A 21,865-nucleotide genomic window follows, 5' to 3' on the forward strand; every position below is an offset into this window, starting at 1 on the left:
GCGTTCAAAACTTTTGAGCTGCTCAAAAGTTTGAGCACGTGTTAAACCGCGTGCCGCACACGTGGTCAACACGAAGTAATGACGCGGAAATGACGCGGAACGACGTGCTCTGGCCGCGGCCAGGGCGTGGTTACACATGGGTAGGACGGGAAATGTCAGCGGGTAATCGTGGGTGGAGCATGGTAATAGCATGTTCTGCGCCTGTATCGCGGTGTTATTACGTGAAATTAGCGTGTTACGCGTGTGACAGTCAAACGCCTTTCTCCGCGTATAAACAGCGCGGTTTGCCGAGCACACGTCATTTGTGCTCGTGACGTCAAGGGGGTGAACATGGATCCCCGTCAGCGTAGTTTCTCTTCATTTCGAATAAATCTTTTGGTGCATTCGCAGCAAGGCTTTAATTCTGGGACCTTAGCTTGGCCGTTTGGTTGAGAGTAAGAGTCTCGGCTCCTAAGCTTTGTAGCGTATTATGAACTGATCGATAATGGATAATGAATAAAGAAGATAGAACAATCCACTCCGTCTTTGTTTTTGTTGTGAACGTAATCGAACAGTAATGCACACCGTGTATAAAATCCTCCCCCCCCCTCGCGTGAACGCGCATTCTGCTGCGCTTCCAACGAAAGCGATCGTATTCTATATAAAACGCTTATTAAAACTATAAAGCGAGCTAATTATAACAATTGGGAGATCCTAGTCTATATAACGCGTTTATTTAAACAATAAAGTGCGATCGTATTCTACAAAATGCGTTTGTTAACGTGGATGAAAGAGTCACGCGAGGGGGTGGGGCGGTGTGGGTGTTGCGTAGGAGTCGGATTTGGGCACAACACCGGCTCGGGAGCTTTTATACCCGTGGTCCACACGAGAAAATGACGCAGAAATGACGCGATGAGGAAGCGGAACAGTCGCCGGCGTCTTTTTTCCGGCCATACCACAGATCAACAGCGGGTTGGCCAATTTTGCGCATTTTCCATCCCGGGCAACCACGGGCAGAAAAAAAACGCAAAATTTTAGCCGTGATTCAGCCGCAAATGTCTGTGTGACAGGCCCCTAACCGACACAGCACTGCTCTCTCAAAATCACCCTCGCTGTGTATACTTGCTGGTTCCACTGCTCGTAATAGAGGCAGAGGGTGGGGCTGGCGCAGTGGCGGGTTAGGGGGTATTGGAGGCCACCCGATCGGCCAGCACTCATTGACTTGAGATCTCTGCCATTTCATATCATAGCATATTTTAATACTGTATTGTGAGCAGTCCTAATTGCCGAAGCTTTCTATCCCCTTCTTTGAAATCCCCAATTTTGTATCCCGGGGGTCTACTGTAGTGACTTTCGAGAATATATTGAGTGCATCCGTAAGTCACATGAACAAGCCACAGTTGACCGTCTAATATTTTGTGAAAACATATTCAAGCAACATTTTATGGATAAAATTGATCTGATAAAATGATACAAAACTATAATACAACAATAACAACTGGTGCTAATTAGTTAGCACTGACCTCCGGTAAGAGTCGTCGACACAAAGCCCTAATTACACCGGAAGACTCATAGTTAATCAGCTTTGGCCAAAAACGATGCGAGAAAATCAAAAGTGGAGAAAGGATTTATATGTTTCATTAAACGTAGACGATTTTGATGAGCGCTGCTGTCCAGCCACACGAATAATATCGAGACACACACATAAGCAACTCCTAGAACCAAGCCATGAGATCACCTCATAAATCTGAGGGTCAGTCAAGTCTTGCAATGCTGCATTTACTTTAATGTTGCTATTACGAGTTATTCACTCCAAAGCTGGCCCCCGGTAAACATACTCTTTGCACGGTCGGGCAGGGCCGAGGGGAACGCCAATGAAGCGTGGGGCAGTTATGTAGCTAATGCCGGGAGTGAGGCAGGCTTACACCTTGGAATCATCAACAGTCAATCACTGGACTGACATCCTTGAGAACAACTAAATAAACTAACAAAAGAGTAAAGGGAAAATGACTATTTATAGTTTTGGACAAAGCAAAATCGCAGCTTTATTTTGTAAGCATTAGATTCCATTTTGGGTGTTTGGGCAATTGGGTTGGCCATGGTCCCAAAAAAATTGTGTGTGTTTTTTTGCTATTTTTTTCCCTTTTATTTTCTTTGTTATTGTATGTGTTTGTCTTTCTGTCGATCACCCCTCTTGAGGGATATGACCAAGGTAGATAGAGAGAGAGATAGATTCAATTTAGTCTTAAAATCAGGGGCCACCAACCTTTAGGAAGCTACAAGCCAAATTTGTTGTTACTGATTGGCGGGAAATGCTACTAATTTGATATGAATTCCTAAAACAACGTACAATGTTATTGCTATGTTGTTACTATGTTATTAATATGTTATTACCAAGTTATTACTAGGACTATAGTTAAAATAGGCCCATTAACCACTCAAACATTTGTCTTGTATAAGGTGACTGAGTGATTAAAATATAGAAATTATAAGCTATCTTTAAAACAAATGTTAGAACAATTGTTCAAGTAGATAAAGACACTGATCATGTCAATGATTTCTCACAAATCAGTAAAGGAAAAAAGGACAAAATCAAGAAAACCACAATGAACCATTACTGGTGAGTTTTATCCGGACTGTTCTGTGTGCTAACCGGGGGTTCTTAGGCAATACCTTTTTGGTAACTTCCGCTTTAAGTGTAAAGAAAAACATTTCACAGATCCTAGCAATAAATCACCAATCACTATATTCGCTCAGGCCAAGATGTTTTTGTTGTTGATTTATATTATACTGTTGAGTACTAAAGGAATCAGAGGTGTATTTACTTTTAAGTAAAGCTCAATATTAATCATGATTTAAATCGTTAATGTGTTCAATACTGGAAAACTATAAACTAGGAAATGTAAGCATTGTTTATTTCGGGGAAACTAAAATCTAAATCATGATAACGTAGTTTTAAGATGTGTGTTTTAGCACTAAGAATAAGCACAAGTAGTTGCTGATGGGGTAAAAGTATCAGTAAATCGGGCTTTTTTTTGCACTTTAATGTGAAAGTAAAATTGTAAGTACAAAACTGTGAAAATGTTTTGTGAGCATTAGTATTTGCATATTTTATTTAACATTATGATGTATCCAAATAAAATTGTATTGAATAAGCTTTAGATTACAGTTTAAATAAAGAAGAAGAAGAAAAAAAAATAGCACCATGTTATTTTGATGAAGTTGGGAAAAACTTTAAATTTCAGGCTATATCCCTCAAAAATTCCAGCACAGGATTCAGAAAAATGTCTGAACCCAGGTTGAAAACCCAGTTACCGCAACATTCTGAGGAGACATTTCCAACGCCTGCTTCTCATGCTGCAAATGGCGTTATGTTCAAGTAAATCACTGCTTGCGAGTTATTCGGGTCTTGCTAACTCCTTGAAAATAGCGCTGTGATAACAGCCTGTCATATGCTAATACTTGAGCCTTTTGTTAAAAAAAGAAAAAAGAAAAAAACCTAGTCAGCCTTGCCGGGCAAATTGTCCATTTAGAGAGCAGGCGACTAGATGGAAGCACGTTGCCTTCTTCTCGGTCTTCATCGTCTTCTTCTTGGAGAATCCAATTATCCGAGGCAAATAATGGATGTCTCATTTAGGACGGGCGCCGTTTGAGCCCTGTAATGACGCTGCTTCCAAAGGGCCGTTCGTGACCACATGCCCTCAGAAGCTGCTCTTTATCAACAAACCGCAACATCTACTTCTTAAATTATCAACAAGGAATGAAAAGAGCAAACTGACGAATTGGGTGGATTTACCTTTAGGTGAAATGCAGACTTTGTTGTATACAAAAGGCTTATAGCGGGCTGGATTCAACAACAAGTGGGGTACAAATTGGCACACGGGCCCTATTTTGCACACCGTTAGAATGTCATTCAGGGATATTTACTTACATGTAGCGTAGGTGAGGGTTCTGCGCAAAGGCTCGGGACTGGATTACCTTCAGGTTGCAATTCATGATCGTGCTGCAAAAGAAAAAAAAAACAGGAAAATGAAAAATAGCCACAACATAGGTGCCAGTGAATACGATTTCAAGTTTGTCTCATGTTTTATTTTGAAATCATGTACGAAAATCCTCCATGCAATCCCTCACTACTGCACACTTTGTAAATTTTGGCCTCAGAGCATCGCTGGTTGAAAAATATTCGGCAATCCATTATCCCCCACCGCATATTGCAGCAAAAGGTGGCCATTGTAAGGTTGAACATGCTAGATTCGTCATCCATGGTTCCGCATTAAATTTTGGACGAAGACACAGGAGAGGATTTCTGTGGACTTCTTTCACATTGAAACAAATTAATAGATACACAGAATATTCTGGGCTGGTCAAAAGGACAAAGTCTTCCCAGTACAAACATATAAAAAATGGCTGACCAATGTTTTTATGGAAAAGGGGCACTGTTTGACAAGAACAAAATTTAAGTGAAAGGGTATCTTCAGTGATGCTAAAAAGAGCAGCAAAAACATGATAACCATGGAAACAAAGCTTGCAATAAGCGAGATATGAAAAACACACGCATCGTTATAGCTAATTTACATTTCTGTAACCATCAACAATCGGGACTATTATTCAAAGTAAGGAGGCGGTTAAAGCAAATAAATCTACTATGGGTACTCTCTATACATAGCGAAAATGAATGTGTCAAGTAAGATTAAAAAAAAACAGCGTAGCAAATGTATTATAACACAGTCTCAGTCACAAGCAGAAGAATCTGCTGCAGCGAGTCAGAGCAGTTCCGTCTCATCTAAATCCAATTTTAATTCCAATTTAACTCAGCTCGCAAAAAGGCGCCCAGCAGCCGAATTTCCGGTGCCTTAATCAAAGTTGTCCCATCATCGCCGCGTGACTACTAAGCTTGAATCCTTTTAGAAAGTTAAGTAAGGTATTTCGTAAAACAGAATATAATCATGTTTTGGAAACAATTAGCTTGTTCTACTGGCTATTTTTTGTGCTTGTTTTAAATACATTTTTTACAATTTTAAGTTTGGCAAATACATATTTTGGGTATCTTTAGATTCAGATTCAGATTCAGATTCAGATCTACATTATTGTCATTCTAGTACACGTGTATACAGAACGAAATGTCGATACATCTGGCCCGCACAGTTTCCTTGAATGTACAGATATAAATAAAATGTTGTATTGAGTTTGAGTATAATAAAAAAGAAAAACATTAAAAAGAGCCAAAAGTTTAAACTCCCTGCTATATGAGACACTTAATTTAACCATTTTTTATCAATCATTTTAACAGAAAAAAACTGAGAAAAATGGTGGATTAAGATAAATAATACCCAAAAATAGAAAACAACATTTCAATCGAACATTTTTTCAGTGCAATAATTTGAAATTACACTACTGTGTTTTTGTCATCACATACAATTTTGTGTCCAAAAGAAATAAGTGGAGTCTCTTTGGATTTTTTTCTGCATGAATCCCGCCAAATTTGTGTTTGCCAGCAGATTCCGAATAATGGATCGCAGGTGTACGAGTGAAGTTCATTTGAGGCGGAAATTCAATAACAGCATAAGTGGAGCTGTCAGGCATGACAAAGGTGTGCTCTGTTGGTCCCCGCTTGTAGAAATATGGTGTCGAGGATAATGGATCGTGGCCTCATCAGTGCATTTTATTCTAGGAGGGAAGACAGCAACCACCAACAAAGGGTTGCCAGGCCCGACAAAAGTGCGTTCAATCGGTTGCAATAATATGGGATTAGGGATAATGGATCACTGCCGTACAAGTTTAGTTTAGTTCACTGTCGAACAGATGGGCAATAAAAAAGATGCCATCCCCTACAAAGACGCGCTATACCGGCCTCCGCTCACAGCGCTTTACAATCAGAGATAATGGATCGTATGGAATTTTTCAACACGCAATGCACGTGAAGTAGAGAAGGATTACAGTAGTGCATTAAAAAGTTACAATATTCCATAAACGAAGCAGTACGTAAAAAGTAATCATTAATGACTTTAATTAAAGAAGCAACTTTGTTTTGCGAACAAAGTTGATTATTTTTTCCTTTTATCCCGGTATTCAGTAACCTAGCATGGCTGCTATACAGTGGCCGGCATTTCACACCTAGGCCTTCAGCAAACGTAATATTTTAAGCCTGTGCCCGACAGGCCTATAATGTCAATCATTACATCTGGGCCGGGCGAGGCTTCTCTCTCTCGCTGACTTTTTTATATTATACGCCGACATTGTCCTTTTTGACTGTCTGCCTTTCTAATTGCTGCATGTATAAGGGCGTTCTTCTGATGTGGATCATGGTCTTATGTTCAACCTGTCAAAATGGCATACGGCCTTAAAATGTTCCTGTACATTCTTAAAAATATCCATCAATGATGGAAAATTGTCGGTCAAGGTTACCTATGCAGACACAGAAATATAAAAGATGTTCGTGTTTATAAAGTCTTAGATTCCGTTACAAAAGACAGGCTTTACGAGGTTGGCTAAACCAACAGTGCTAACGCCACTTGTTTTATGCTACATGGCCTGTAGAATTGTATATCAAAGCCAGATTTCTGAGCCTGGCGACAAGAAATGGCTGAAATGTGATTGGTTAAATGATTGATTATGAAAGCACACATCTGGAGGCTGCACAACCAGAGGAAAAGCAAAGAAAGAAAGCTGAAAATGTGAAATTACTTAACAAGTATTTATGGACTAAATATAATTACCATCACATGATTCTGGTATTTTTTAGGCCGAGCAGAGAAGGCTTTGCACGCACTGACGGCCCGCCACTGCTGCCATATTAGCTTTGGTGTCGCCTTGCGTTACACCCCTATTCTCAATTGCCTTACTTAGCTAAAGACACAAGAAATTAAAATATATAAAGTAACGACCATATGCAATTAACAACAGTGTTAATCCGAAACGATCACAAGTTTTACGCTCCGGAGCGACCGTCGTCACCACAACCTGGCACCCAGGTGGATATTTTATTTTAATCTATTCTCGATTAAAGCGTCAACAGAAACACGCGCGGCGCCTCTTTCATTATCGCGCCGGTCTCCAGAATATTTAACAATTCGCCGTTTTTATGAATGATCGCGTCTCATATTGTCGTTATTGAAATGGGGAATTATGAGCGTCGGGTCCGCGGGATTGTTACGGGGCCATCGCCCGCCCCTTCGCCCCCTTTGCCCCTCGCCAACCCTATCACTGAGGCGGCGGTAATGAGAAAAATGCTAATTTGCTGCCGGAGATATTACACTTGGCCTCCCTGATGAGGGATCAGCGGGATCAGGGGAAAGAGGCCCGCTCTGTGTTTTGGAAGGGCGGCGCAGGAAAGAAATACTAAAGGAAAGATGGGACAAAAGGGTCAGCGTGTAGCCAGTGAGAAGTGGCAGCGGGAGTTGGAACAAAGCGCAGGAACACGACAGAAGGGTTCTGGCGGGTCTTTGTTTCTTTTGTTCAAAACCAACCATTACACTCACCTCGTAAAAGCCAAGGGAATTAAAGGTGTAATACTTGACCACTAAATGTTGCTGGATTGTGTAGTGCAACTGGAAACAAGTGCTACAAGGTAGAGCTGAGCGATACTGAGAATTTATATCAGTATCAATCTTTACCGATCTGATACTATTTTCTTAGAAATGTCATGATTATTGAACAAGTGAACCCTCCCACCCTCAATTTAGTTTATATTTACGATAAAGACAGTACAGATATTTTAGACACTAAAATATTTAGTTTTTGGCAATAGGGATTTTTTTTTTCCAGACATGTAGTTCACGGCTAAACTAGCTTTTTTAACTCGTTTACTAGCATTTAGGACAATTGTGGGATTACAAGTTATATTGTCTTATCTTTTTTTTAATTATATACAAAAATAAAGGATTAAAAGAGGATGCAATATGTATTTTTTTCGGCTAAACAACTTGATTTAGTCACTGCTTTTTCAAAAAGACATATAACCATTTTGGGTTTTCACCCCCCCACGTTTTATTTCAAATTCATGCAGAAAAAAAAACATATAAAAATGTCCTTTTAGAATATCAACAACGATATTAACAGTGGAAATGGTATTATTGGGTATCGACAAAAATATAATTGATTGCAAAAGATTTTACCGTATCCATCTTCAACATGAAAATTTGCCCTATGCTGTCTCAGTCGGATGCGGGGATCATAATTGACGCGTTTGTTACCTCCCGTCTCGATTACTGCAATGCACTACTCTCTGGTCTCCCAAAGTCCATAATCAAGAGCTTTCAGCTGGTACAAAATGTTATAGCGAGGCTTTTAACTAAGACAAGAAAGTTGGATCACATTACCTCAATTTTAGCTAACCTGCATTGGCTCCCTGCGAGCTTAAGATGTGATTTTAAGGTTCTGTTGGTAGTATGCATAATCATGCATGGACTTGCCCCCTCATGTCTTTCAGATTTAATTTCCCTTTATGTCCCGGTCCGGAGCCTTCGCTCTGAAAATGCTGGTCTACTAGTGATCCCAAGAGCCAAGAAGAGATCCGCAGGTTCGAGAGTGTTCTCCATTCGGGCCCCGGTGCAAGAGAAAAACAAGCTGCGGGTTGAAATATCTCAACTTGATGTTGCCAAAGCCAGGTCACCCGAACAAAGACACTGTACTTGTATTTATTTCTCTCTCTCTCTCTCTCTCTCTCTCTCTCTCTCTCTCTCTCTCTCTCTCTCTCTCTCTCTCTCTCTCTCTCTCTCTCTCTCTCTCTTTTTTTTTCCACCCCTTTTCTCCCACTCTCTGTCTCTGTCTCTTTCACTCTGTGTCTCTCTTTTTCTCTTTGTTTCTTTCTCTCTCTGTCTTTTTAACTTATTTTGCGCTAACTTCCTTTTCTCTCTTTTCTCTTTCTCTCTTCCTACCCTTTACACTTTCTTTTCTCTTTTCTCTCCTTCTGTCTTTCTATTTCTCTTTGGATTTCTGTCTTCCTCTCCCTTTCTTTTCCCCCTCTCTCATGACTTTTTATATCTTTTGTTTCTCACGCTCTCTCTTTTACTTTCTTTGTCCCGCCCTCTCTCGTTTTCCCTCCCGCTTTCTCTTATTTCTTCATCTCTCTTTCTCGTTCTCTTTAATCTACTAGTCCGGCCCCCGACAGAATGTTTGTTCTATCGTGTGCCCCCCGAGTTAAAATGGGTTTGACACCCCTGATATAAGAGGATGGTGTCATAATAGTCTGTAGTTTGCAATAGTCTTTGATCTGTGCAGCCCTTAGAGACTCTTTGTGATTGAGGGCTATACAAATAAACATGACTTGACTTGACTTGACTTGACTTTCAAGGATGTTGCTAACCAAAACAGGGGCACATTTAATCTGGTATTTTAATATACGAGTACTTTATCTCAATTTTAACCAAATTCTATGATGATTATTATATTATCATTATTATCATGCAAGTCATCTGTGACATATTACACCTGCCTTGTATTTATGTTTAATCCATTTTTATTAATAACCTTTAAGATTGGTACGTCCAATTTTATATGGATTTATTCAAAAATGCATAAAGTAGAATTCATTAATAATACTCGAAATATACATTACAACACTTTACCTACTTGTGCTTATTAAAAACCTGCACTGTTTTCATCATGCCAAGCACTTTTCTCAGCAGTTTTTCGGGATTGAGCAAGTAATACCGTCTTTTTCCTAATGCCCTGTAAAACAGTAATGGAATGACCCAGCGGGCTATCTATGATTGAGCGCCCCCCCCTTCAGTTTAAACTTCCTTTCCCGACAGCTAGCTAATGACACTCACAGTCTCTGCAGTCCAGTGTAGAGTTCCATGTCCACGTCCCGCAGCGTCTGCAGACCCGTCCAGTTCTCAATGTGTCTGCGGATCACAGAACAGAAGATTTAATGGGAAAGAAATGTAAATTTGCATACATTCAAAATGGATCCATCAGGTAAACCCAGCAATAGGATACACGATGCGTGTAAATGCAAATGAGGCAGTCAGCGGAGGTAATCCGAGTAAAGAGGGCCAGTGACGATCATGCTAATACCAGTCCGTGTTCACGCAACAAAAATGGCGAGCCGCTCTTAAATTAGCTTTGAAGGGGAACGGTGCTGGGGGACAAAATAAGTGGTTGCGAAATGAGCAATAAATAACACACCGGTTGAATCAGGAAAAAGAACAAAGGAAAACTGGCACAGGGCCTAATTGCTTCGTGCTGATGTTAAGTGGCAAAGAAAAGTAAAAATATAAAGAATAAAGAATCCTCTAATCCGACATGTCAACAACCAGTGAAAGGAAATCAAAAAATGTACACAATGCATGTTCTCCATCGAGCATCCACAGACTGTCTGAAGCATACATTCATTTGATGCTGAATTTGCTCTCTTAGAAAACGAACATTAGATAATTCCATGAGTCCCCGCTATAATGTGGTTTATTTTTTATACAGCCTGTTTACTTGTTCTATGATCTTTTTATAGTTAGAGACTACACAAGTTGCTCACCTTCACTGTCCTAAATTGAGTGTTTTTACGTGCCCACAGTTTTTCGTATTCAAAAAGTTGAAATCAAAATGATCCATCAACCACAAAAATGCAAAACATAAAATTATTTTTAAATAACCATGGAGGAAAACGACCATGTTTTTCTTTTCCGTTTTATACAGTACCCCCTTGCATTTCTGTGATCTCAGTTTATCACAGACTTTTTTCCGTTTATAAATTCCATGGATCAATACAAACTTTGAAGAAGTGATTTATGTTTGCATTACCACACAAACCAATCAGCGAACTGCGTTATATTTCCTGGTGGCTTATTGGGGCCATCCAAATGAATTGTTTTTAAGTTGTGTGACGATGAAAAAACTTTGCAATAGTTTGTGTGCATCATTTGTCTCTGTACTAGAACTTCAGAGGAATAGATTGATAGCTCTCTCACAACATCTCTCTCTCTCTCTCTCCCTCTCTCTCTCTCTCTCTCTCTCTCTCTCTCTCTCTCTCTCTCTCTCTCTTTCTCTCTCTCTTTCTCAGTGCTAGAAGTTAAAGCACATTTACCCCTTTATTTTGGGGGATTTAAAACAAAATTGCTTTATGGAAAAAAAAAACTGTCAAAGACGAACACATGTTTGGGGTTTAGGAAAAAATTAAACCTCACTTTTGTGGTTGTCTCTGCACAATAACCTATATGGTGGATGTGCTGTTGACCTGAATAAGGTAATTTTCGATGAGTGTAAAATATGCTTCATGCAAAAATGTCCATTGTCCCCACCTTTATGATTGAAAAGAGTGTGCTGGATCAACCTAAATAAAATTAAATGTGGCCCCTAAAGTCTGATTGAAGCTTTCTGGTGTTCACTATATTGAAATATATGTTTGTCTTAGTCTAATATGATTATTTTTTTTGAGAACATATTTCCTCACATGGTTGGTCTGTGCCTTGCCAGAATTGTATTTATCTTATTTTGATTATTGTGTCTGTGTATTTGGTGTTCCGGGTTGTTGGTTCAGGAGGAAAATAGGGGATTTTCTTACTGTACATTGAATTATATTCTTTCACTTGCAATGCCTGAAAAATGATTCACAAATATATCTATATTTATTTTTTGTTTAAAATCTCTGCTAAATAAAGGATTGAAAACGTCTTGGTACGATTATAATTTTACATCTATCTATCTATCTATCTATCTATCTATCTATCTATCTATCTATCTATCTATCTATCTATCTATCTATCTATCTATCTATCTATCTATCTATCTATCTATCTATCTATCTATCTATCTATCTATCTATCTATCTATCTATCTATCTATCTATCTATCTATCTATCTATCTATCTATCTATCTATCTATCTATCTATCTATCTATCTATCTATCTATCTTTCATTTACATTTCATTCTGTATACACGTGTACAAGAATGACAGTAAAGTATATCTGAATCTGAACTAGTCTTTGCACATTTGTGTGAATCCTAGTTTAATTAAAATATGAAGTATAAAATATCTTTTAATAACCTATTTTCCTTCAATCACAACATATCGTTTAGCTCCTCAGTGGCTTTGCTTTGCCATTGCATTTTTGCTTGCATTAGTTTGGTCTAGATCAGGGGATGGTGTCATAAGAGACGGCTCAGCTAAAAAGTCTCTGTAGTGCGAAGTGGAAGGAGAAGAGGACGACGAGGTGAGCGGAGAAGATGAGGTAAAATTTTGGACTATTTGATAAAGTTTCAGGAGCGAGCAGAGAGAGTGGGAAAGGTGAGATGGCACAACATTCATTTGGACAGGTAACTTAAAATTAGTTTTACCTGGTTATATCAGTATCAGAAATTATTTTCCCCCCATTTTATTAACACTCCACTTATTGAAACATAAATATTTTGTTTGTTTGTTGTACATGATTCAATTGTTTGTTTGTTTGTACATGATTCAGATTGAATCGTTTCTTGTACATGATTCAATTGTTTGTTTGTTTGTACATGATTCAAATTGAATCGTTTCTCCGGCGCCGTCACGAATGGCAGCCACTCCAGCAGCTCCCGTGTTATTTTTCGATTGTTCTCAGTTATTTTCGATTGTTCTCAGCTTAGGGATGCTGCTGGAAAAGTGAATTTCCCTTCGGGGATGAATAAAGTATCCATCTATCTATCTATCTATCTATCTATCTATCTATCTATCTATCTATCTATCTATCTGGTCTCTTCAGGTGTTCTCTTAGCGCGGCGCGTAGGCGGCGATGACACTTCACATGTCAACGCCATACAAACTAATGCCAGCTCCCATTATTCACGGGGTAAGAAGAAATGCAATGGCAAAGTGGCGCTACCAGAGCAGGCGTGTCAGCGTCATTCTTAAGCAGACTTAATTTATTATTCCTCATTTAATGTGTTGTTTATTGAGTCAGACTGTCAGTCAACGAGAATTGGTACGTGACAAGTATCTAACCGCCATCTAGTGGTAGGACATAATGCTCTTCTGGCTGCTGCCAAATGCATTTAGAAATTAGACACGTGATGAACTAACAGCAGTTGGCAATGGCAATTACAATAATTTCACCGAAATGCAGGCGCTTTTCTAAAACCTTGAAAATAAAACTTTCAAATTCAAGCATTTTCAAGGATTGCAGGCACCCACATGAACCCTGGATTTTGTGTGGTAAGTGACTGATTCCTTGGAAATGTTTTTAAAGTGTGTTAGAAGTCTTGAACGAAACTTTCTTTTAGAGTCTGTCTTATGAAACTGCTCTCTGAAAAGTGACAATAAACGGTAGCTCCGTTTAAGCAGATACGAAAATGTGTATTTGATCCCTAAAACCAAGCCAACAATTCTGTCTCCAGTGTCTTGGCCAGAGCCCAAACAATTACCACTAGTCTTGATCTCTGCTGACGGGAAACATTTCCAAAGCAGACGCATGCTGAGCAATATGTCTGATCTCCAAGAAACAGGACACTCATTAGGGGTAAACCCTGACCACAAAGTAAATAGTGACTTTTAGATCATGGATATTATTTTCTTGAAATACAAACATCACGGGAGGTTTTTCAAACATCCATGGCAATTGAGGCAATATTTCTCAGCCTCCAGAGGATACAAAGTAGGAAGCAGGAGAAGAAAGAAGTGTCTATGAATAAATAAATCCAAACATGACAACAAAGGGGTATTTTAAGTAAGTCGTCATGAGTTTCTCAAAATGCAACTACGCATACTTTGCTGCACTGAATCTTTAACAACCAAGACCTTACCATATTCAATTTTCCGACCCCCAAATTTTAGAAAACATTTTATTCGTTTGAAGATTAATTGAAATTGTATCGGTGCAGTATTCCCTCAATTGTCAGTTAATCTGTTCTGTAACAAGTCGTATTGAAAGGACAGTGAGTATCATTTAGGGCATAGGTGTCAAACTCACAGCCCGTGGGTGACGTCCGGCCCTTTGACAAGTACCTGTAGCAGATAGATGGCTGAATATGATGTCAGCTACGAATAGGTGAGCCTTTTAAATTCACATTTATATGATGGTTCACAATTTGACTGTATTATTCTAATGATTTTTATTTTTTAATAAAATGTTTTACCAATAGGAGGCGCTAAATAATATACAATATCTGTTTGAATGTCTGCCTCCTTTTAAGAACATTTCTTGACCTACGGGTTTATTTAATAGTTTTGCTTATTATTAAAATCAATATTATTTTTTTTCAATAAATGCGGTTATTTTTTACCACAAGTAGGTACTAAATAATACACATTGTACCTTTATTAAATGTAGAGAGTTAAATCTGGAAAACAATGTCTATTTTAGTTATGACGTGTGTTCTTGTGCCACCAGTCATGTATACATAATTCATTTGAATTACAACAATCAGCAGTTCCCCGATTGCCTTGTGTGTACTGGTGCTCTTAAAGCAGTGTCTGAAACTCAGGACAAAAAGACCAGGGCAGACAACTGAAAAGTTGCCTGCCCAGCCATAAAGTTGCCTGCCCCATTTTTCACATTTTGAAACACAATAAGACAACTAATCACAAAAAAGCCATTATTGCAAAGTATCAAGGATTGATAATCAGAATATATAACAGAACAACTCTTTAAAATTAGGTTTATTATTACTCGACTTATAACATTCATTGCATGTATATGACATCATCATGTTAGCACTATTTAGTTACTCTATATAACACGCTACGGTGGGCATTTGCACGTCACACTGGGTATTTGTATATTGTATTCTTTTGGCTTATTATTGTACTGTTCTCAGCTCAGGGATGCTGCTGGAAATGTGAATTTCCCTTCGGGGATGAATAAAGTATCTATCTATCTATCTATCTATCTCATTGTTTTCCATCTGCCATCACTATGTACCTGTATTTACTTATCTTCATTCATGCAATGTTTGCGTTGCGTCGTCTGCTACAAGCCACGTGAACTCCTCTTTCCACGATACCTTTTAATGCATGTTTAAGTTTTGAAGCGTCATCAATTTTGGAAAATGATATGAGGGCAGCACGGCGGCGCAGTGGTTAGCGCGTGTGCGGCACAGTTCTAAGGTCTTGGGAACCTTCTGTGTGGGTTCAAATCCAGCTACCGGACTTCCTGTGCGGAGTTTGTATGTTCTCCCCGTGCTTGCGTGGGTTTCCTGCGGGCACTCCGGTTTCCTCCCATATTCCAAAGACATGCATTTCAGGTAGATTGGCCGGTCCAAATTGTCCCTAGGTGTGAATGAGCGAGCGAGTTGTCTGTCCCTGTGTGCCCTGCGATTGGCTGGCAACCAGTTCAGGGTGTACCCTGACCACTGCCCGATGATTGCTGGGATGGGCTCCAGCACCCCCGCGACCCTACTGTGGATAAGCGGTGCAGCTAATGAGATGAGATGAGATATGCAAATGCACGACCCTATAACGTCCGGAAGCATGAAATTATTAGATGCAGGCTTCTGATTGGCTGCCGAGTATGCGAATTGCCAAACGAACTGAGATATCAAAATTTCCAAACCGAACGAATATTTCAAAATCGGAATAAAGCAAACGTTTGTTTTGAAAAGGTTGTCGGACACCCGGGCAGAGACGTTTTGTAAGTTGTACGCCCGACGTAAAAGACGCACGCCCCGGGCGTCCGGGCAGACGTTATTTCAGACACTGCTTAAAGTGACGCCTAAATTCCGCAATGCACCCAAACATTTGAAGAGTTAATGCAAAAATCCGCGATGCAAATATTGAACAGCGATTTGCAGAGGGAACACTGTATGTGGGGTTTTTTTGCAGTATATACAATGTTTTAAGTCTGTCTTTCATTACTTTAACTTTTCTTCACAATTTTTATTATTATTAGTTGTAGGGGTAACACTTTCTTTAATTTCAGGTTCTTTCTGTGACAGCTGTATTTTTCATTTGTTTTTGTAAGGCCACAAACAATTGTGTCCATGTGTGTGGCAATGACACAATATCTCTTTTGAAGCGAGTCGAGAGCAAACTGGAAATCCCATTGAGCCTCCCTGAGCCTCCTGAACAAGGTCGTACACTTGCATTGTGTGACTAGACACGGCGTCCTTTGGCAATCCTTCACTTGGATTCAATTCCCGCATGGTTTGTCTGTACCTCCGTCACCATCGTGTGAGGGTGATGTTAAGAGGCATCCTTGACATGTTTTTCCCTATCAACCTAAAACAGTAATTGTGTCTCAATAACATTTTGTTGGCATGTGTATTTCTTAATGGGACAAAGTGTTATTTTTTACCACCAGATGGCGCTGTATTGTGTAGTGTAGTGCAACCGAAAACAAGTGCTACAAAATAAAAATAATACAAACAATGGAGGTTCAAAGTGACCAAAACGGACAATTTTATAAGCCTACAGAGACAAGAGATGGAGAAGATGACAAAGAAAATAAAAGACCTGGAGAAAGAAACTACCCTGTGGAGGACTAAATGGGAGGGCAATAACCTGACTTTGCTGCAGATGGCAGAGGAGGTATTGTTACATGTCTATTAGCACTAGCACTGGTGGCCAAAGTTAAAACAATGAAGCGTGCTTTGCATTCCAGTAGGTCTGTCTCTGTCGTAAAAAAATCAAAAGATAAAGACTTAATACTTGCTGTTAGTCGACCAGCTATAGCCTGGATTCTGTGAATGACTGTGCAGCCCTTTGAATCTATTTGTGATTAAGGGCTACACAAATAAACATGACTTGACTTCACTTTTGCAAAATGTATTGTACAACAGCCACTGTGAATGTGCACATATTTATTATATATGATTGATATACATGATAAATCTATATTAGCATGATTAATCTATATTAACTTGCCACGGGGGGGCTGGAGCCCATCCCAGCCATCTCCGGGCAGTGGGCAGGGGACACCCTGAACTGGTTGCCAGCCAATCGCAGGGCACACAGGGACACACAAAACATTCGCTCATTCACACCTAGGGACAATTTTGACCGGCCAATTATATATATATTTATATATATATATATATATATATATATATATATATATATATATATATATATATATATATATATATATATATATATATATATATATATATATATATATATATATATATATATATATATATATATATATATATATATATATATAATATATAGATATACATATATAGATATATATATATATATATAATATATATATATAGAGAGAGAGAGATAGAGATATATAAATATAGATATACAGATAGATATAAACATAAAAAATACATTCTAATCCTGTTGCACGATTTAATTTGTTTTACTTACATTTAAAAAAGTTGCCGTCCAATTTTATTATACCTTATTCTTGCATAATCACCATAAAGGCCATGCAAATATGTATTTATTCAATTTTCCACTCAATTATTTCCCTTAGCTTTTCACAAACTTTTTGGTTTTTGTGGGTACCCATAGCAGTGGATGGCGTAAATAATGAAAGTTCCCTAGAGGTGTTATGGACAATAAATACAAATTATCAACCTTTCAGAATAATAATAAAACATTTTTTTAAAAATGAACACATGATAGGTTGTGTATTTTTGCGTGTTACTCAAATCAATAGCTTTTAATGAGTAAAGTTATTTTGTACAACTATGAAAGCTAAATATTACACAAGTTCCCTTTTAAAAGGTTGAAATTGGACTGTTATAGCAGTGGACCTGTCGAACTGTGTTCTTTTTGTGTTCTGTGCTTTAGCGTTTCCATTGAATATTTTCATGTCACAAGGATTTTTTCGGGAGTGTATGAAGGCTCCCACAGCTAAAGGTCGAGTGAAAATTATCACAAACACTCGGGCTTCAGCTAGTGACCAATCGCAATCTACTGTTATTGAAAGAAGAGTTGTGATTGGTCAATAGCTGAATCCTAATGACATCACAAATGCTCAGAAATCAGTTATTAACCAATCATGCCTCTGCTTCACTTTGTATATGCTGATGAGGAATGATGACATCACAAACACTCTAGCTTCAGTTAAAGACCAATGACGGTCAACCTGCTTTGAGAAGCAGAGCCATAATTTGTCAATATCTGAATCCTAATGGTATCGCAAATGCTCAGGATTTAGCTGTAGACCAATCACAGCTCTGCTTCATTTGGAAAATGCTGTTGGGTGAATGATGACATCACAAACATTTGGGCTTCAGCTAACAACCAATCACTATTCATCTGTTTTTAGAAGAAAAGTGATTAGGCAGTAGACCCAGATGATATCACAATCACGGCTATGCTTCTGTAAACGGAAAACCGTGATTATTAGTTGAACACTATGTGTCTGTGATGTCATTTTCGCTCAACAACATTTTCAAAATGGCTGTCCCTCAAAGATGGGTTATACCTGGTGGTTTTTACTACTTAATGTATAAAATGACTCCCAGCCATTAATTTATTAAATGCCAATTATTTTTAAATATATTTTGCTGTTTATTCTTACCATTAATTAGCAACTAATCCCTACAGGGAACTCCAAACGTACAGGAGCATTATAAACTCAATTTAATATAACCCTTTAAAGACCTACTGAACTTAGTCCCCACAAGGCTATTGTTTATTTTTTACAACAAGTGAAAACTCATTAGAATTTTCCAGATCCGCAGACGCAAACAATTTAATTCTGTGGCCTGTGAACGGCAAGATTTGACTTTTTAAATTGCTGGTTTTACACTCGGGAGCCTCCGTTGGCTTTAATGTTGAATTAATTCATTAAAATAAAACACACCAACATCAATGTTATTATTGTGCTAATGTTTCATATTTATAAGAAAGACGATATGAGTGGATTTTCACATTGAAATGTAATTAAATCTAAAAATATTAACATACAAATAAAAATATAATGTGAATATGTATATGAGAAAGTGTGCGAAAATATCAAATATCTTGAATAAACGATGCTGAAAAAATATCAAATTGGCTTAGAAATTACAGTATTTACCGCCATAAGACGCAACCAGAGTATAAGATGCACCTCTTAAAAAATAGTATTTTGTGATATATTTTTTCATGCATTAAGTGCACTGGACTATAATGTGAATGGAATTAAAACTACACTAAGAACTAGTGTTAGATTTAAATTAAGGTAATGTATTTCATAGAGCATAAATTAACATTATGACTCTGATTTCACCACTAAAATTTGTTTTACCACCAAACAAGACCACTCTATATGTTTCTTAAAGGCCAAATTGAAGTTTTTAGCATATCAAGTCTATATACAAACCAATATAATTTTAAAAAATATGCAGTTTAGGGAAATACGAAAAAGGCGACATTTAGAAATAATAGCACCTGGGTGCAGCAGTTTAAAGAAGCTATAGCGCTTACAGTCACTACATATGAAATGGTAAATGGTCAATGGTCTGCATTTATATAGCGCTTTTCAAGTCAATGAAAACCTCCCAAAGCGCTTTACAATGTGCTTCACACTTCTAACATTAAAGTTTCCATCTTCAGTTAAACATTATCATAAAAGAATAAAAAGAAGGAACAAACTTTTAAAACATTGAGTCAATAAATCAAACTATACTATTCTTATCACTTTCCCGGACTACACGAGTTCCCCTGATTGAATTGTAGTGGTTGATGGTTGGTTTTGCATTGTATTCTTACTACAAACAAACAAACCAAAACATTTTATTTGTTCATTATATTGAATGTTATATTTTCTTACGTGTTTTGTAGTTTCTTTACCGTTTGAATTTACAATTAGAAATATATAGAGTGTTGAAAATGTTTGACATTATAAATAGACTGTTGAAAGGAACACTATAATAGGGAAAACAATACGATTTAAGATTATAAAAGAAAACAAAAACAAACAAAAGAAGAATACCAAAATAAATGCACTACACAAGAACACACATTTATACAGTGTGGAATTACAAACATTAATTGATCTTGTAGAAAATATTCTTGTGTGTTGATTTTTGTGTTCCAAGTTCCAATTTTTATTTTTCTTAGAAAATGTTAGTAGTATTTTTTTTTCATATGTAGAAACAAAATCTGCATTGAAAAGGGTTTATATGAGGGGTCTCAAATCTAATTAACTAGAAGGCTGCCAGAGGTAGTCTCTGGGTGAAATTGGGCCGCACCAGGTTTCCCAGAATAAAATATCTGATAAAAATATTACAATCTTTTCAAACATTTTTTTAAAACATGTTTGACTCAAATAAGTTCTCATCACCAATCAATCAGTAATAAATGAATCCACAATATGCGTGGGATACACTTCTATTGAAGTTTAATATTAAGGCGGGGGAACTCAAAATCGCAGCCCAGGGGCTGCAATTCGCCTCCGGGCCATGAGTTTATATGATTCTACACTATACTGAAGGGTTAATTCTGGGTTTCAGTTAACAGTTCAGACTTTTCAACATAATACATTGTCCGAGCAACACCAGTGCAGTGAATTAAAATACAATAAAAACTATGGAACAATCATCAACATCTAGGCTACCGAGCTGGTGAATATGGCACAGTAATGAGAGTCAGAGAGATTTAGTTGTATGTTTGGATGTATGCACATCTGTAAGTGTATATATGTGTTTATGTATATAGATATGTGTGTACTGTACTAGATTTACAAAATGATTACTGTTCAAATAATTCCAATATACCATCAAGGAACAATTTAGAACAGGAGACACATACCTTTTATAAAACTGAAAGAGATTTTTTTTTTAACTGCGTAATGCAAAGGGATACCACTTTGGTATGTAACAATTATGTTATTACCATGTTGTATTCATTAGAAGTGGGTTTAAATTAGACTCAGTCAATTATGAAGTTTTCTTTGTATAAAATTATTGAGTTATTTAAATATAAAAAAAATAGGATAATTGTAAAAGGAAATTGGAAAGAATTGATTCTGTTATTAAAAACATTGACATTGCCAATGAAGTCTCATGCCCTTTAGAAATCAAACCTGGTTGAAAATCACAATTCCCTATCATTGGTGAGGTATCTTCAAAAAGTGGGCGCCAAATTGGTGACCCATGATTTTACATTATGATCATATAAAAATATTTGGTATTTTTTTCGTGATGTATAAGTGTTATCCGCGTGTTTCCAATAAATAATTTGGTTCTGGATTTAATGTTTCATACATGCAAAGGAGATTGCATAGGATGCCAGGATTGTTACTTATTTTGACTATTATTGCCCACTGTCATGCGTTATTTTGACTATTATGCACTGTTGTAAATCATCGTGCTATTCTTTAATTTCAACAACCATTAAGGTTAATCTGCTTTTTGTAACCTAGAATATTAAATAAAAAGAAAGGGCTCATGAACCTTACAACATGTCTTTTTTGCATCTTGAGGGTTTTTGTACAATCATTTACTGTTGCACTTAGAAAATCACAATTCATGCATGTTTTCTTTCATTATTTTGTCTACTAAACAATAAACGTATCAACAGCAATGTTTTATTACTTTAAAAAGTACTTATATGTTATTATTTTTCATATTATTTTCCTTGTTTTTCTATTGGAGTTATTATACAGAAGTGCAATTCAAAGCTCACATCAAACGAGACCCCTGAATGTCTCAGAATGACTAAAAATCGACATTTTAAAACCTGTTTTCCGGGCACCTTAGTATGCCCTTTATAATACCATGAGGTCAAATAACACACTCACGCGAAGACATCGGTTAGGCTAAAGAAAAGGTCAAAATGAAATTTCAATCCCCATGAGACATGCTCACAAAACAACAGGAAAGCATGTACAGAGACATCTCGTTAGTCCGCGCTTTGGTTATCACTTCTTCACTCCTTCACAGATTTTTAATTGAATCAAATTGTCTTTATGGTCATTGGTATCAAGCATTGTGTTCTGCAGCAAACAACACACAGCAAATGCTATCACCGGGGTAGGTTAGGGAGGGATTTGTGTATAGGGTAGGCAAAACTGTGAGTGCATGACTGTGATAGG

General features: G+C 37.6%; 1 protein-coding gene across 2 annotated transcripts in view; it reads right to left on the reverse strand.

The window, feature by feature from the left end:
* Positions 1 to 21,865, reverse strand: part of ntrk3b (neurotrophic tyrosine kinase, receptor, type 3b) — a 355,088-nt gene that overhangs the window by 280,307 nt on the left and 52,916 nt on the right. For both annotated transcript variants that reach the window (XM_088333994.1, XM_088333995.1), the window contains exons 2-3: positions 9,750 to 9,824; positions 3,911 to 3,982 (exon numbers count right to left, since the gene is read on the reverse strand). In XM_088333994.1, the coding sequence (XP_088190120.1) occupies positions 3,911 to 3,982; positions 9,750 to 9,824 (147 nt within the window). The remainder of the gene's footprint in view (positions 1 to 3,910; positions 3,983 to 9,749; positions 9,825 to 21,865) is intronic.

The sequence above is a fragment of the Urocampus carinirostris genome, chromosome 4 (assembly GCF_059441175.1).
Source record: "Urocampus carinirostris isolate Australia breed hairy pipefish chromosome 4, RoL_Ucar_1.0, whole genome shotgun sequence".
Lineage (NCBI taxonomy): Eukaryota > Metazoa > Chordata > Actinopteri > Syngnathiformes > Syngnathidae > Urocampus > Urocampus carinirostris.